Here is a 17,906-nt window from a genome sequence, read left to right as displayed (position 1 = left end):
TCTACGCATTCATCGCACGTTGTTATTACAAACCCGTCAATACATGAGTCACTCATCCTAGGCTCCTCCCCACTTTCAATTTGATACCAGATTATATTACACACTTTAGTAACGGTGATATAGGTCTAAATTTAAAGACTTTCAACGAAGATCATGCTCCGTGTAGTTCAAGTCTGGTTCAACACAGTAAAATTTTAAACAAATGAAACGGTTATAATTAAATTCTTTCGAAATTATTCACGAGCCCGCATGAGCACATACGAAATTGCCAAAACCTTAATAGTCAAAGATCCTATTATTAAAGCGTTTGCATCATTTTAGAAATGAGACTAGACATATGAAATTCATAGGCTTTAGACATTACTGTCATATGCCGTCACGGTCTGGTATATCATCCACCATTAAACTATATCTTTCTGATAGCGAGAGAGCCTTAAAAATTCTATTTTAAGACAGCAAAGTGGTTGCTGATACATCTGACAGAAAATTTAGCCAACAAATGTTACAGCCTTTAAAAAGACGGTTCTTTAGAGTTGCGTCAACAAATACAAGACGATGTGCTGTCGTTTGGTTAATTAACATAAAAGTCGAAACACTATACTCACTCTGACATACTCTGAACGCTCTAATCTGTATTTCAAATATGAAATCTCAGTGAAATTTTTCACCGAGTCTCTTCAATACAACGACCAAGGCGCATCTTCATTTCAAGTGTACGATCAAAGATGTCTTCATGAAGTTGTCATCTTAGACAGATCTTTATTTAGGTTATCAAGTGAAACAAATAACGAAGAACACGATTGGAACTAATTTGGGATAATTGGATGGTGAAGTAATGTCGATTTAATCTACAAATGTAATCTCATCTGCTTTCCTTCTTATATTACACACTTGTTTTTATGAGTAATTTGTAATATTGCAACATTCAGCTGAGAAATTTGAAAAATATGAAAATCCAATTATCCCAAATTAGTTCCAATCGTGTTGAAGGCAGATGTTCTCGGGGATCAAACTTTGTTTGAATTTGTTTCTTTCGATTCGAAATGGGTAGAACATCGATATATCAACATATTATATTCATATTTTTTCAAAAGTGACAAAAATCTGAATTTTCACAAGCTCATACACTTTTCTTGACGACAACCAAGGGCTTTGGCCCCTGGTGTTAGGAAAACGTCGTTATCTACGGTCGAAGGTCGGACGAATTGGAGGGGAAACTCAACTGGTGATCATTAAGGGGGTTACTAAAATTATAAACAACACAGTGAGAGTTACGCAAATATTTTAATGTGTGGTAATTTTTCTAAGTATCACCAAATGATGTTGTTTTAACGTCAAATCTTTATCAGAAGGGAAACCCCTCCTGTCCCCTGTAATCACTGTATTACAGCTGCCTGGTCATTGTCACATACTGTTATCTAGTAATGCACTGACTGCGATACTACATTTTCCTTCAAAACCGTCCCTGTACTTTCTTGACGTGATATGCTAATATTACCTTTGTTGCATCTCACTGCTCGAGGGTGCCGGACGAGTTTCAGTTGATATAGATTCTGTGTATGTAAACAAAAATGTATGAATGTATTACACAGATTCAACCCTTATCCTGCCAGAGATGGCAGTATCGCTGAACCAATATCTACCAAAGCCGGAAACATCGGCAGGACTCAAAACCTAGAGTATAGTAGTATTTCATAGCAGGTTTAGTCAGTAAAACCATGTTTACTATATCTATGTTTGCAGGGCCCTCCAGATGTTAAAAGTATTTCTCAAATGCAAAAAATGGGACATGTTTTAACCAACTTGGCCTGATTGTGATTACAACTTGGCGAGGTAAGGGTTATGGTTGTGACTGGACTATTGGAGGTTAGATGTTATTCAGTATTCTATGTATCTCGAAATAACACTATTTTAAACGCTATATTTTCAAATGTGCAGCATCGGAAGGGTGACTATGTCTTCTGCCCTCTCCCAGTCTAGTGAATGAAACATGTTCAAAGCTGCTTGCTTTAATTGAAAATGATTTAGAGATATTTCCATGTTGATACTGTTGAGTAACACTAAATTTACTTTTAAGCTGTTTCAGTAGTCAGTATCAATTTCTTGCAGGCATAGAATATACGAGACAAATGTATCTATGGTACGTAATTTGTGATAACGATAATCTGATGTAAATATGGTCTAAAATGTTATGGTGTTAAGGAGGTGATCGCTGTCAAAGGGAACCACGTTTGATTGTATAAGGAATTGACAGTTCCACAGGCTTAGTGCCAGATTGATTTGCACCAATTATCAGGACCAATAGCCCCATTGACAAGCGAAAGACTGTTACATACATACATGTATACATACATACATACATACATACATACAGACAGACAGACAGACAGACAGACAGACAGACAGACAGACAGACAGACGACGTATGACAGAGAGGATCACATAAATATTTCGAGCCAGCAAGGGGGAAGGGGCTGTTTTAAAAAAGATATGTGGAAGCGGGGTAGAACTCCAAGTTTTTTCAATACTTGAAGCAATTCCTCCGGCCGTAAGTAATGACGACTGCCGTTGGCCTTTTAACACACCGACAATTACTGTGTAACCAGTACAGGACATCGCTAAACGATATCAGGTAAAATCACAGGATATAGACCTCAACACGGCACCCGAGCGAACTGCCATGCTACACCCTAGTCTCGGTTACCCAGACTCCTCTGCGCTACCAGAGGAGTCTGGGTAACCGAGACTGCCATGCTACACCCCTACAAGAACCTGTCGCGACATGCCATATTTCGAGAGGGCGCACTCACAACTAGTGACGTCAACCATCTCATGATCATTTCGCTCTAAATATAGTACAGCTGGCCAGACATGTTCGTGCAAGCAAGCTGACTGACAATACATTAAACGTAGAACGAGTAAGCATAAAAGGCCAACCATGACAGCGTTGAAATCAGAACGTCTCTGACAGCACAACGCCAACAGTGAAGAGAAATACCACTCTCAACTAATCAAACAAGTTCCAAACCAAAACAGAAAAGATTTCAAAATGCCGAGCGCCATTGAAGTACCTGATTTCATACCACAGCCATTGCTTAAACACCATGATGCTTCGGTGTTGGATTTAGCATTCGTTATTGACTGCACTAGCAGCATGGGAAGTTATATCAACCAGGCTAAAAAGGTACACACCCATACAAATCATTGGTGTATAAATCAAAATCACATTTCACGTTCACTTCATGAATATTATGACATATCGAGGTGGGATAAATGTTGACTGTTACAGCTTATTCGTTAAGTCCTAAACTTTGAAGCAAAATTTGACTTTTTAATTGAAAAAAAAATGAACTCACTGCCTGTTATATCAGAAAAATATATAATGGTTATCAAATCATCTTTAATCCAATTTTTAACTTAAATTTAGAGTCCTGTGAATAAGTATTTATTCTTCGTTGCTATCCATCCACAGAGTATCCAGGGTATTGTAGAGGAGATCGTTGCCAAGGAGATGTCAGACATTCACTTGGCATTGGTTGAATACAGAGACCATCCACCAGAGGACAGAACTTTCATCACCCGTGTCATGGACTTCACGCCATCCTTGAAGAAGATGCAACAGAAAATGACAAGCATGAGTCCTTATGGCGGTAAGTATCGACTTGCAAAATTCTTCATCGAAAAAATATTCGCAATTCCGTGTTTCCTCTTTTAGACTTTATTTTGATTGTTCAAGGCTGTTGTATGAAATGCTAGTCTTCATTTCAAACGATAACATCCTCTTGTTTTGTGTTGTTCAGGAGGCGATGGACCTGAAGCGGTTGCTGATGGACTGCACGAAGCGCTTCACCTGAAATGGCGCCCTCAAGCAACCAAAGTAACCATTTTGGTCGCTGATGCACCGCCACATGGGCTCGATGACAGTGGTGACAACTTTCCAAAAGGTTGGTTATGTTTTCACCTGCTAGAATGTCAATGAATGACGTCGTTCTAGGATAGAACTAGAAATAATTTACTTTACAATAAGAAAGAATACCTCGACATTGATAAAATACAATAATATTTTATACTCTACTCCTTTGTATTCGCCACCATTATCCATTCTTACTGTCAAGTGATTTCTTTTTCAGTACATTAACATTGTGCTATTTATCTATATTCATCTTCAGGTTGCCCTGCGGGTCATGACCCCATGAAAATTTCACGGCAAATGGCGGAGAAAAATATCACCCTCTACAGCGTTGCCTGTGGATCTTACGCTGAAGAATTCAAAGATTTCTTCATGGCTATTGCCCACGTGACGGGTGGCCAGTACGTTGCGCTCAAGGACGCTAATTTGCTGTCCAAAGTCATCATAGGGGGCGCTAGAGAAGAGATGTCACTCCAACAACTCATGGATGAAGTCAACCATGAAGTGATGCAAGAATTCCATGCCAGAGGAGGAACAGTAGATGAAGATGCCATGGCAACCAGGGTGGAGACAACATTGAAAAAGAGAAGTAAGTTCATTCAATTATCTAAATCGAAACAAGTTTGCTCTGGAAACATTGCAATTCTTATCTGAGTAGCTGAGTATCTGTGCCAAGACAATATGCTTCTTTTTAAACCGCAAAACCTAAACAAAATATTTTGTTTTCTGCCATTTTTAGACAGGACAGCAAAAGCCATGACAACTGACACAGACGCTTTACCAGACGTTTCTGAAAAGTCCAAGAGAATTGCAGAATTGGAGAGTATGGCTGATGTCCGCACTGAATTGGCAAAACCAGAAACCAGTCTTTCGCCATCTCCAATGACCACCACACCGGTAAAAACGCACAGAAAAAGGAAACTGGATGTATCGTCATCCTCGCCAGTGCCGTCACCAAAGATAGCAAAGACACCAAAAGTCACGTCAGTAGACAGGTAAGCGTTTGTTCGGAACATTTCAATCTTATTACTCACACAGCTTTAGGGACAAAAATTGTTGAAATAATGTATCGAAACAGAAAACACTTTCACGGTCACTTTTTTAAACGTATCACATTTTAGTCTAACTCTTCCTGTTTCTACGCTTTGTTTTTAGTGATGACGTCGCCAGGACAAGATCTCGTTCCAAATGTCCAATCACAGGAATATGTACCGTGTGCAACCCATCCACCTCCTCAAGATCGTGTTGTGCAAAGGTCAGCGGTAGAAAATCCCCATCTCTAACACCATCTCCTCCCAGTACACCGACGAGGACATATCCAACAGCGCCCTCATCCGTGAAAGTCGGCACCTCACTGCCTTCACCTGCATCACCAAAAAGAGTAACGCTCGTTGATGACATTGCAGTTGACGAAAGCAAGACAGTTTCCTCCAAACAAGTTCGTCGATTGGTGAAGAAATCGATTGCCATCAACAAGCTTAGGAAAATGTAGATTATGTTTGCATGTCATGTGACTGTTTTTTTGATAAAGAACTTTGTGTTTCTAAAATGATACATATACTTCAAACGTAAAACCATTATTAGGGGATGTGCAATACAGTCACATAGAATTTCTGTATTTATTTTGATTTGAGCCTGCTCAGAGTATCGTTTACCACCATTCTTGATAGATGAGGAGACGAATAATAAATTTGTGGTGTGTTTACCATGCTTTCTAATGACTAGCAGTTGCAAAGTTTTTTGGGGAAAAATTCCAGCATTATTTATGTACATAATAAATTCGCTTATCCAATACGAATGGTATTTACTAGATTATTTGTAAATACATTACTTTCCTGTTATACAGACTACTCTGTAATAAGACACTTTCTTGTAAATAAATGTTTTTGTTATACATGAATCATATTGTCAGTCGTTGATATGTTAAGTACTTATAGTGACATTATCGACACACACAGGCCTAAGTTGTTGTAATGCTGAAAACAGTCAGCTTTATCAGGTGATATTTTAGGGTAATGTCCCCTGGGAATTCACATTACACAATATAGACCAATGCCTCAATAACATGTTCTACCGAAAGAAGGAAACGACTGAAAAGAACATAGACTTTAATTTTGTGTTTTACTTCAGAATGAGCCTATACGGATCACAAAGTGAATATTATTCTGTTCATGATTGCATAGCTGCAGCGAGACACAAAAACTCACAATTCTTCCCCCATGACCCCTGCGTCAATTCCCAAGATCAGATCCATTGTAGTTAGGACAAGTTGTATATTATCTTCGTCAATATTTTCCTCTTTTTAAGCGGATCAGGCTATCTCAAAAATGCGATTTCTAATCAAATGAGGGGATTCCTCTGTAGGTTTTTTGCTAATGTTGCCTCCAGAATTGCATTTTGGACGTGTTTTACACTGTTCTGACGGCATTTCCAATACAGAGATAAAAAAACTCACGAGTTGACTCAGTCTCAGCATGAACATTCAAAATATCGTTGCCATTGTTGGTTGGATCATAGACCCTTTCTCGAGGATCTATGGTTCAAGAACGCGATTGCAACTAATTTGGGATAATTGAATGGTGAAGTAATGTCGATTTAATCTAAAAATGTAATCTCATCTGCTTTTCTTTTTACATTACACACTTGTTTTTATGGGTAATTTGCGATATTGCAACATTCAGCTATAGGGCACCTAACACTTTTGAGAAATTTGAAAAATATGAAAATCCAATTATCCCAAATTAGTTCCAATAGTGTTGGTTGGATTTTCAAAATATAGCCACAGAAAGTATTGGCTTTTCTGGTTGTAGCCGAAACGGCATTTTTTCCCCTCAAAACAGTTTTAGTGGCGCTCTTCCTGGGTGAAATGTGTCTTCTTTGTAAATACAAGCATTGCCAGTTTACGAAAACCTTGATGTGGAGAAAATCATTTCTGACTAGACGATGTTTCAACACAGACAAGTGTCTGCAAATCGAACATTCGATGTAATTAAAGCAAATTAAGCTAAGAATGACACTATTGTGCGCATTCATTATTGTTTATATAGCTCACAGATCCATAGTCCGTGGCTAGAGGGGGTCTACGTGCAACCCCCCCCCCCCACAGGATAACAAACCTGTATTTTTCAGAACCCTTGTGATCCCTAGAATACGAAATGGAATTTTAACAGAAAAAATATAGGGACGCAATAGCTGTTATGGTCATGTTTTGAAGGGTACCGCAAAAATCACGATTTTCCAAGCCAAATGCATTTTCGTCAAATCTGTCTTCTTGTAAGTCATGTGCTGAGCTCAATTTTTAACATAACCTCACTTGTTTGGTATCATAAGAAAGGAATTTTTCTTCTTTAAGATGACATATTGCATTATGCAATATCTTCTACAGTTTTTGTCAAATATAACCAAAACTTACCCCTTACCCCAAAATTTAACATTGCAAATTACAGTAAAACTCAAATTCTACCAATTTTTTAGCTAGGCATAATAAAAAATGCATTGCTTTGTCTGAAATCTGTTTTATTTGATACAGGGACATGTCAGAAATATGAAATAGACTTTTAACAGAAAAAATATTGGGATTTACAGCTGTAACAGTCATATTTTGAAGGGTACCGCAAATAACAGTGTTGCAGATTTGCATGCATTTTTGTTAAAACTGTCTTCCTATAAGTTATCTGCTGAGCTTGTTTTTGAATATAACCTGGCTTGTTAGGTATCATTAGAAAGATAATTTACTAATCTTTAGAATGACATATTGTAACATGCAATATCTTCTATAGTTTTCATGATATATAACCAAAACTTACCCCATACCCCAAAGTTTACATTGAAAATTTCAGTCATAGCTAAAACCAAATTCTACCATTTTTTTAGCTTGACACAAAAATCTGGCCGTTTTTGCCATTAAATCTGTTTTATTTGGTACAGGGACATGTCAGAAATATGAAATAGACTTTTAACAGAAAAAATATTGGGACTCTACAGCTGTAACAGTCATATTTTGAAGGGTACCGCAAAATCATAGTGTTGCAGATTTGCATGCATTTTTGTTAAAACTGTCTTCCTATAAGTTATCTGCTGAGCTTGTTTTTGAATATAACCTGGCTTGTTAGGTATCATTAGAAAGATAATTTACTAATCTTTAGAATGACATATTGTAACATGCAATATCTTCTATAGTTTTCATGATATATAACCAAAACTTACCCCATACCCCAAAGTTTACATTGAAAATTTCAGTCATAGCTAAAACCAAATTCTACCATTTTTTTACCTAGACATATAAAATCTGGCCGTTTTTGCTATTAAATCTATTTTATTTGGTACAGGAACATGTAAGAAATATGAAATAGACTTTAAACAGAAAGAATATTGGGATTCTATGGCTGTAACAGGCATATTCTGTGGAGTACTGCAAAATCACAGCAGTGCAGACTCATATGTGTTTTGTTAACTTTGTCCCATTGTAGGTCATTCTTGCTGCGCTTATTTTATACATAACCATGTTTTTTGGTACCATTAAAAGCTAATTTACTACGTTTTAAATGACATATTGTTATATGCCATATCTGATATAGTTTTCATGGCATATGACGAAAACTTACCCCATACCACAAAGTTTATATCGAAAATTACTTTCGTAGCTATCGTCAAATTCTACCAATTTTCTAGCTAGACATAACAAATAAGGCAATGCTTTATATGAAATCTTTTTATTTGGTATGGGGGAATGTCAGAAATATGAAATAGACTTTTAACAGAAAATATATTGGACTCTACAACTGTAACAGTCATATTTTGAAGGGTCTCGCAAAATCACAGTATTGCCAACTCGCTTGCTTTTTTGTTAAATCTGTCTTCTTATAAGTCATCTGCTGAGCTTGATTTTTGACATAACCTGGCTTGTTAGGTATCAATAGAAAGGTAATTTACTAGTCTTTAAAATGACTATTGTAATATGCAATGTCTTGTTTAGGCTTCATGAAATAGGACCAAAACTTACCCATACCCCAAGGTTTACACAGCAAATTACTGCAAATCTGAAACTCTACCATTTTTTTACAATTTATTAACTTTATATACCAAAGGCAATGCTTGTATGCAATCTATGAAATATGTGTTTTGTTAAAAAAGTATGTTACAAATATGAAATTAACTTTTAACAGGAACATAATATGATTTTGTAGCCTTTTGGATCATATTTGGAAGGGTACCCAGGTATCAGGGCAAATTTGCCGAAACACATACATTTGCAATATATGGGTTCCCCCTCCAAAAATGATCCAAATGGCTACTAAATTGTATCATCTTCCCGTTAAAAGTTAATTTTATACTTGTGACATACTTTTGTAACAAATAAATCAGATTTTAAACAAGAATTGCCTTTTGTATTATGTGCAGCAAAAATGGTAGAATTTAAGATAAGCCGTAATTTGCGATTTGAACTTTTTGGGTATGGGGTAAAGTTTGACCATATTCCAGGAAAACTATGAATGACATTGTATATTACAATATGTCATCTTAAAGAAGAATAAATTGCCCTACTAATGATACCTCACAAGCCAGGTTGTGTCACAAAATAAGTTCAGCAGATGACTTACAAGAAGAAGAATTTAACAAAAAAGGTGCCAGTTTGCGGTACTGCGATTTTGCATTTCCCTTCAAAATATGGCTGTTACAACTATACAGTCCAAATATTTTTTCTGTTAAAAGTCTATTTCACATTTCTGACATGACCCAGTACCATATACAACAGATTTAATACCGAAACAGAGCTATTTTTATCATGTCTAGCTAAAAATTCACGGAATTTGATCACGTTATCTATGACAGTACTTTCAATATAAACCTTGGGGTATGGGGTACGTTTTGGTCATATTCCATGAAAACTATACAAGATATTGCCTGTTACAATATGTCATTGTAAAAACTATTCAATTACCTTTTCAATGATACTAAACAAACCCAGTTATAATCAATAACAAGCTCAGTAGACGACTTATAAGATGACAGATTTAACAAAAACGCATACGAATCAGGAATACTGAGATTTTGCTGTACCCTTAAAGATACAGCTGTTACAGCTATAGAATCCTAATATTTTTTCTGTTAAAAGTTCATTTCATATTTCTGATATGGCAAAGTACAAAATAAAACAGATTTCATACAAAAAATTGTCTAATTTTTTATGTCTGCGTAAAAAATTGCTTGAATTTGACATAAGCTATGACAGTAGTTTTCGATGTAAATTTTGGGGTATGGGGTAAGTTTTGGTCATATTTCATAAAAAATCTGTACAAGATATTGCATGTTACAATATGTCTTTTTAAAGATTAGTAAATAATCTTACTAATGATACCTAACAGCCTACATTATATTCAAAAACAAGCTCAGCAGATGACTTAAAAGACGATAGATTCAACAAAAATGCACGCAAGTCAGGAATACTGAGATTTTGCTGTACCCTTCAAAATATGACTGTTACAGATGTAGATTCCCAATATTTTTTCTGTTAAAAGTCTATTTCATATTTCTGACATGTCCCTGTACCAAATAAAACAGAATTAATAGCAAAAACGGCCAGATTTTTTGTGTCAAGCTAAAAAATGGTAGAATTTGGTTTTAGCTATGACTGAAATTTTCAATGTAAACTTTGGGGTATGGGGTAAGTTTTGGTTATATATCATGAAAACTATAGAAGATATTGCATGTTACAATATGTCATTCTAAAGATTAGTAAATTATCTTTCTAATGATACCTAACAAACCAGGTTATATTCAAAAACAAGCTCAGCAGATAACTTATAGGAAGACAGTTTTAACAAAAATGCATGCAAATCTGCTACACTATGATTTTGCGGTACCCTTCAAAATATGACTGTTACAGATGTAGATTCTCAATATTTTTGCTGTTAAAAGTCTATTTCATATTTCTGACATGTCCCTGTACCAAATAAAATAGATTTAATAGCAAAAACGGCCAGATTTTTTGTGTCAAGCTAAAAAAATGGTAGAATTTGGTTTTAGCTATGACTGAAATTTTCAATGTAAACTTTGTGGTATGGGGTAAGTTTTGGTTATATATCATGAAAACTACACAAGATATTGCATGTTACAATATGTCATTCTAAAGATTAGTAAATTATCTTTCTAATGATACCTAACAAGCCAGGTTATATTCAAAAACAAGCTCAGCAGATAACTTATAGGAAGACAGTTTTAACAAAAATGCATGCAAATCTGCAACACTATGATTTTGCGGTACCCTTCAAAATATGACTGTTACAGCTGTAGATTCTCAATATTTTTTCTGTTAAAAGTCTATTTCATATTTCTGACATGTCCCTGTACCAAATAAATAGATTTAATAGCAAAAACGGCCAGATTTTTGTGTCAAGCTAAAAAAATGGTAGAATTTGGTTTTAGCTATGACTGAAATTTTCAATGTAAACTTTGTGGGTATGGGGTAAGTTTGGTTATATATCATGAAAACTATAGAAGATATTGCATGTTACAATATGTCATTCTAAAGATTAGTAAATTATCTTTCTAATGATACCTAACAAGCCAGGTTATATTCAAAACAAGCTCAGCAGATAACTTATAAGAAGACAGTTTTAAACAAAAATGCATGCAAATCTGCACACTATGATTTTGCGGTACCCTTCAAATATGACTGTTACAGATGTAGATTCTCAATATTTTTTCTGTTAAAAGTCTATTTCATATTTCTGACATGTCCCTGTACCAAATAAAATAGATTTAATAGCAAAAACGGCCAGATTTTCTGTGTCAAGCTAAAAAAATGGTAGAATTTGGTTTTAGCTATGACTGAAATTTTCAATGTAAACTTTGGGGTATGGGGTAAGTTTTGGTTATATATCATGAAAACTATAGAAGATATTGCATGTTACAATATGTCATTCTAAAGATTAGTAAATTATCTTTCTAATGATACCTAACAAGCCAGGTTATATCAAAAACAAGCTCAGCAGATAACTTATAGGAAGACAGTTTTAACAAAAATGCATGCAAATCTGCTACACTATGATTTTGCGGTACCCTTCAAAATATGACTGTTACAGATGTAGATTCCCAATATATTTTCTGTTAAAAGTCTATTTCATATTTCTGACATATCCCTGTACCAAATAAAATAGATTTAATAGCAAAAACGGCCAGATTTTGTGTGTCAAGCTAAAAAAATGGTAGAATTTGGTTTTAGCTATGACTGAAATTTTCAATGTAAACTTTGGGGTATGGGGTAAGTTTTGGTTATATATCATGAAAACTATAGAAGATATTGCATGTTACAATATGTCATTCTAAAGATTAGTAAATTATCTTTCTATTGATACCTAACAAACCAGGTTATATTCAAAAACAAGCTCAGCAGATAACTTATAGGAAGACAGTTTTAACAAAAATGCATGCAAATCTGCTACACTATGATTTTGCGGTACCCTTCAAAATATGACTGTTACAGATGTAGATTCCCAATATTTTTTCTGTTAAAAGTCTATTTCATATTTCTGACATGTCCCTGTACCAAATAAAATAGATTTAATAGCAAAAACGGCCAGATTTTGTGTGTCAAGCTAAAAAAATGGTAGAATTTGGTTTTAGCTATGACTGAAATTTTCAATGTAAACTTTGGGGTATGGGGTAAGTTTTGGTTATATATCATGAAAACTATAGAAGATATTGCATGTTACAATATGTCATTCTAAAGATTAGTAAATTATATTTCTAATGATACCTAACAAGCCAGGTTATATTCAAAAACAAGCTCAGCAGATAACTTATAAGAAGACAGTTTTAACAAAAATGCATGCAAATCTGCTACACTATGATTTTGCGGTACCCTTCAAAATATGACTGTTACAGATGTAGATTCTCAATATTTTTGCTGTTAAAAGTCTATTTCATATTTCTGACATGTCCCTGTACCAAATAAAATAGATTTAATAGCAAAAACGGCCAGATTTTGTGTGTCAAGCTAAAAAAATGGTAGAATTTGGTTTTAGCTATGACTGAAATTTTCAATGTAAACTTTGGGGTATGGGGTAAGTTTTGGTTATATATCATGAAAACTATACAAGATATTGCATGTTACAATATGTCATTCTAAAGATTAGTAAATTATCTTTCTAATGATACCTAACAAGCCAGGTTATATTCAAAAACAAGCTCAGCAGATAACTTATAGGAAGACAGTTTTAACAAAAATGCATGCAAATCTGCAACACTATTATTTTGCGGTACCCTTCAAAATATGACTGTTACAGCTGTAGATTCCCAATATTTTTTCTGTTAAAAGTCTATTTCATATTTCTGACATGTCCCTGTATCAAATAAAACAGATTTCAGACAAAGCATTGCATTTTTTATTATGCCTAGCTAAAAAATTGGTAGAATTTGAGATTTTCTGTAATTTGTAATGTTAAATTTTGGGGTAAGGGGTAAGTTTTGGTTATATTTGACAAAAACTGTAGAAGATATTGCATAGTGCAATATGTCATCTTAAAGAGAAATAAATTCCCTTTCTAATGATACCAAACAAGTGAGGTTATGTTAAAAATGAGCTCAGCACATGACTTACAAGAAGACAGATTTGACGAAAATGCATTTGGCTTGGAAAATCGTGATTTTGCGTTACCCTTCAAAACATGACCATAACAGCTATTGCGTCCCTATATTTTTCCTGTTAAAATTCCATTTCGTATTCTAGGGATCCCAAGGCTTCTGAAAAATACAGGTTTGTTATCCTGTGGGGGGGGGGGGGTGCACGTAGACCCCCTCTAGCCCAACGGACTATCATTATGTTTATTGCAAACATGTTTCTTGTCAACAGAATTCAGTTAGTTTGTTTACCAAGAAACTTAATCTTCGTTGACCGTTTCCGTACTAAATATTTTGTAAGTAACATTGTCGTTAACGTACTCTCCGCTTTGAGAGGCAAAGGCTTTTTCTGTGGAGGCAACAACAACAGCGTAGGGAAAGGAATAAATATTTTATAAGAATGGCCTGTTGGAGGCTCTCCCTGTTTTTAATTAGCTGACGCTTAGTTTGGAACCCTTGTTATCTCGACTTTAGAGAAAATAGGGTTTGCACAATACTCGAATGATGGTGATGATAATGATGAGAGAGAGAGAGAGAGAGAGAGAGAGAGAGAGAGAGAGAGAGAGAGATTCGCAAAACTAATTAGAAATATTGATATATACCAGCATGGTTCTTACTAATACACAAACTATCGTGTACATATGAACAACAAATGTAATACTGCTGGAGCGAGGGCAGGCCGGCCATGATCTGACCGCGTCATTGGATATGCGCAGCGACACCAACGGTTACAAAAGGCGAATCAATATTTTTGGTTAGTGCCATTCCTGACGCTTGGCTACGTAAGTACCAGATCTACATTCCCCAGTCGTACAAAGCAGTCACCCGTGTAGGAAAACGATTCTAGGCCGATCGAATAATTATAAGTAATTTGAGGTGAGTAGGACTTCAATTATCGTTTAAATCATGGAAATGAAATCGACCGTATAACGTCTGAGTGGAAGAGTGATTGTAAAATGTTATTCTTTCAGTGATTCCCCACTGTTCTCCATTCTTGTTCTCATTATTTTGATCAAGGGCAGAACTAAGTTCGACATAACCCTCAGGAATTAAACCCAAGATGAATATGACCAAGGACAAAGACGGTTATTATTCGTAATGACGGTGTATATCAGCAATGAAAACTATTGTCACTTTTTATTTACACTGACACTTACTCCTATCTCTCTTGCCAACTCGATTTATTTTTTAAGAGTTTAACTACTTTTTGTTCATCCTTTCGATGGCTCTACGAACATTCTACTGGAGTAGAAACAAAAGATTTCAAAACAATGTTTTTTTGTTCGGTAGTTTCATTGAAAACAAAAAGGAAAATATGTGCTGTGCCTCAACTTGCTCTAACACAATCACTTCGTTCATAATGAATAGTTTTACATTCATATACCTTTCATATGCGAAAGTTCGTTCATAATGCCATTGTGTGTTTTTTGTTGTTTTCATTTTATCGTAATGAACATCTATGGCAATAATTCTAAACATCCACATACTCAACTTCTCTGACATTTTTCGCTCTGGTGTATTGTAAAACCAAGGTGGTTTGCGCCTAGAAACTGTTTTGCTTAAGTTTTGCTGATAGCTTGCTCTAGGAAACTCGTAGTCGGTCGCACAACTGGATTCGGGTTCGTGGTAACTTTCAATATCGACCCTCGTTTTCTCGGGGTCTACAGTTAAAACATATCCTAATCATGATGTGAAAATGACGATTTGCCACCGGAAGGTAAAGCTTAAAATAGATCGCGTGATGTTTATGCCAGTTCCCGCCACAGCACTTTTACATGTAAATCGATCATTTATGAACAGGTTATGATTTTCTTGAATTAAAAGTTTGGTATGTGAAGCTGTAAGCTTGCCAAGCTTTCATATTCTGTGTCCATGTAACAAGGAGTGTCACTTTCGGACTTGGGCTAGGTACCTCCCTTGTACTGATAGGCATGGGTGCCTTATTATTGTAAAGTTCCCTTGCGTGTATTTGCAACGACAATATGATAGAACAAACAGAAACGACGAATTAGAGTTCTTCGATTTCCTTTGCAAATTTAAACTCGGACAACAGCCAAATTTATTAAGTTCCAGTGACGAAATAGTAAGTCGCACGTAGAAAGTGTATCTCCACTAACTTTGACACACTCGCTGATTTAAAGGGAGGGACATATTAGAGTCACGGTCAAGTACACGTCATAGCGACGTCACAAATAGTAGACCAAACCACAATGCATATATGTTGTAACGTGACAGTACAACGTCCGTTTATGACTTGTCTTATTTTCTACCCCTTCGTAATATATCTGAATTTTCCGGCGTTAATACAGCTTATACAACACCGACCTGTACGCAGGGCTGATTCAAGTTTGCAATATATGTATTTAGCAGTCACAGGGAAATATTTGACGAAGAAATGAAGATGTATTGTCAAAGTTTGATTGGTCGACAGAAAGTGGTGTTTCTGCGCGCTTTTCGCCGGCTTCCATTAGCATTCAAGCAAAATGCGAAGTTATGAGGTTTAAGTCTTGTATTGCTTCGAAGAAATGATTTACAACATTGCTTAAATAGCATGTTATTTCATAAAGCGATAGCAGTAACTTTTTACAATATTTCCATATCATCTGTTCTAAAAACAAGAACATTTTCTTCTAATTCCTAAAGTCTGTCGAAATGCTAATACAAGGCATTGTTTGCAATGTTCTTGTCGACGAATTTCTGATATCAATGATAACATGGAACCTATAGGCCCTTCACACATATAGACTGTTGACAATCTGAATACTGGGTATTTTGACACGGCTTTCGGAGTTCACAGACAAAAATGAAAAAGCTGGAAAAAATATCAAAAGTAAAAAAAGGGAACTTTGACATAATTTTCACTCTCGGAGCGATGTTTAACAAGTCAGTCTCGGGCTTTGTGATGATAAGCTTGAGGAGAAAGCTAAAGAGACCTGTCAATATGAGTAACACTTTGAAAGCAATATTATTTAGGGACGGAAAAGAACTCTACATATGATTTTTTGACTGATGCAACCAGGATATCTGACAGAAAATTATTTGCAGACTTTAACTCAAATATTAATGATAACTGAACATAGAATATTCAATACTACTATTTTAGAATTCCAACTGGAGAGCTGTCATTATTCATGGACGGAACGGGCTCGAACAAATCCCCCGTCTGCAAATTTAAGTAACGCCTAGCCTCCGTAAGGAATCCCAGTGACCATCCCGCCAAGTTTGAGAGACTCCCCATGCACATGTATCGTTGAAATGAGTTGATAGTGGTGTGGTTAGATTATTTCTAAAAGCGCGTCGGGGGCAGATATTTGGACTCTCGCAATTTTACAATATTCTTTCCGGCTATCACTCTTGGGTGCTCATTTTGAAGCTAAAGGAGTAACTAAAGTTTTCGCCGGCTTAGTTTTGTGAAAATTGAGAATTTTATCTCCCCCCCCCCCCCCTAGAGGCTGCACAGGGGTGGCGGCCATTTTGAATTTCAAATATCGGTAAATGTTTAATAATTTGTTTCTCTGGTACCAAAATTTGCATGGACACCCCCGATTTTTTTATTCTTGATTTTGAAAGAGAACGGTTGAACATTTTCTTGATGGAAGGCTGAGCAAAAGTCAAACTCTTTCACCTTCGAGGTGCGAACGACTTTAAGACATGTCCAAACATGTGAACATGAACATGATGTTACATTCATAGCAAATCCTTGTGCACTGAGGAGATATGTTGTGGGATTAATTGATAAAAGATGTCAGTGAACACATATTTCATCATCAAAATGTGACTCGACCGAGCATGTCGTGTGTGAAAGTATTTGAGTAACTACCCCTCCAAGACTCCAATCCTACGATTTTTGAGTATCCCCCACATCGACGTAGCCTTTCATTCAATCCCTCCGACACCCCCCCCCCCCCGTAAGTTATGACGCCTGCCACCTTTAGGCCTAACACTTGCAAGTTTGCAAATGTTGTTTTGTAAGAAATTAATTTATATGTATATTTTGGTAGGTGCACTTCTCATTTCCCTATAAGATATTTTTTTCTGTTTTTACCATACTGTGTCTCCACGAATTGTTTACTCTCTGAAATGAAGCTATCACTGATATTGATAATTAGCGGTCGATCATGGATGTAGCTAGCTGCTGCCTTGGTTGTTGGTGGGGCGAACCGCAAGACAGAAGCCCAATCCCCACCAACAACCAAGGCTATAATTATTGCAGCTCTGCATGGCAGGGCGTATGTTACCGGCGTTACACGGCCTCTGTGGTGGGAGGCCGTGTAACGCCGGTAACACACAGCCCTGCCATGCAAGGCTACAATTATTGCAGCTAGGATGTAGCTAGCTGCAATAATTGTAGCCTTGGTTGTAGCATAACAAATAT

At 36.0% G+C, this 17,906-nt stretch overlaps 1 protein-coding gene across 2 annotated transcripts; it reads left to right on the top strand.

The window, feature by feature from the left end:
• Positions 1-2,934: 2,934 nt before the first annotated feature.
• Positions 2,935-5,810, top strand: LOC139151230 (uncharacterized). Of its 2 annotated transcripts, none has more exons than XM_070723882.1 (6): positions 2,935-3,184; positions 3,473-3,650; positions 3,801-3,944; positions 4,170-4,503; positions 4,654-4,905; positions 5,066-5,810. In XM_070723882.1, the coding sequence occupies exons 1-6, from the start codon at positions 3,050-3,052 to the stop codon at positions 5,400-5,402; spliced, it is 1,380 nt and encodes a 459-aa protein (XP_070579983.1). In that variant the 5' UTR covers positions 2,935-3,049; the 3' UTR covers positions 5,403-5,810. The 2 variants fall into 2 exon arrangements, with proteins under 2 accessions (XP_070579983.1, XP_070579982.1); XM_070723881.1 differs by having other exon boundaries at positions 2,937-3,184; positions 4,170-4,499; positions 4,650-4,905.
• The last annotated feature ends 12,096 nt before the right edge of the window (positions 5,811-17,906 follow it).

The sequence above is a fragment of the Ptychodera flava genome, chromosome 15 (genome assembly GCF_041260155.1).
Source record: "Ptychodera flava strain L36383 chromosome 15, AS_Pfla_20210202, whole genome shotgun sequence".
Classification (NCBI taxonomy): domain Eukaryota; kingdom Metazoa; phylum Hemichordata; class Enteropneusta; family Ptychoderidae; genus Ptychodera; species Ptychodera flava.
This window is presented reverse-complemented; position numbering and strand designations above follow the sequence as displayed.

Excerpts from the sequence above, each read along its gene's own strand:
- LOC139151230 (XM_070723882.1), top strand. The coding sequence starts at position 3,050 with ATGCCGAGCGCCATTGAAGTACCTGATTTCATACCACAGCCATTGCTT. Across the intron at positions 3,651-3,800 it reads AAGCATGAGTCCTTATGGCG|GAGGCGATGGACCTGAAGCG; the intron begins GTAAGTATCGAC and ends TGTGTTGTTCAG. Across the intron at positions 4,504-4,653 it reads ACATTGAAAAAGAGAAGTAA|GACAGCAAAAGCCATGACAA; the intron begins GTTCATTCAATT and ends ATTTTTAGACAG.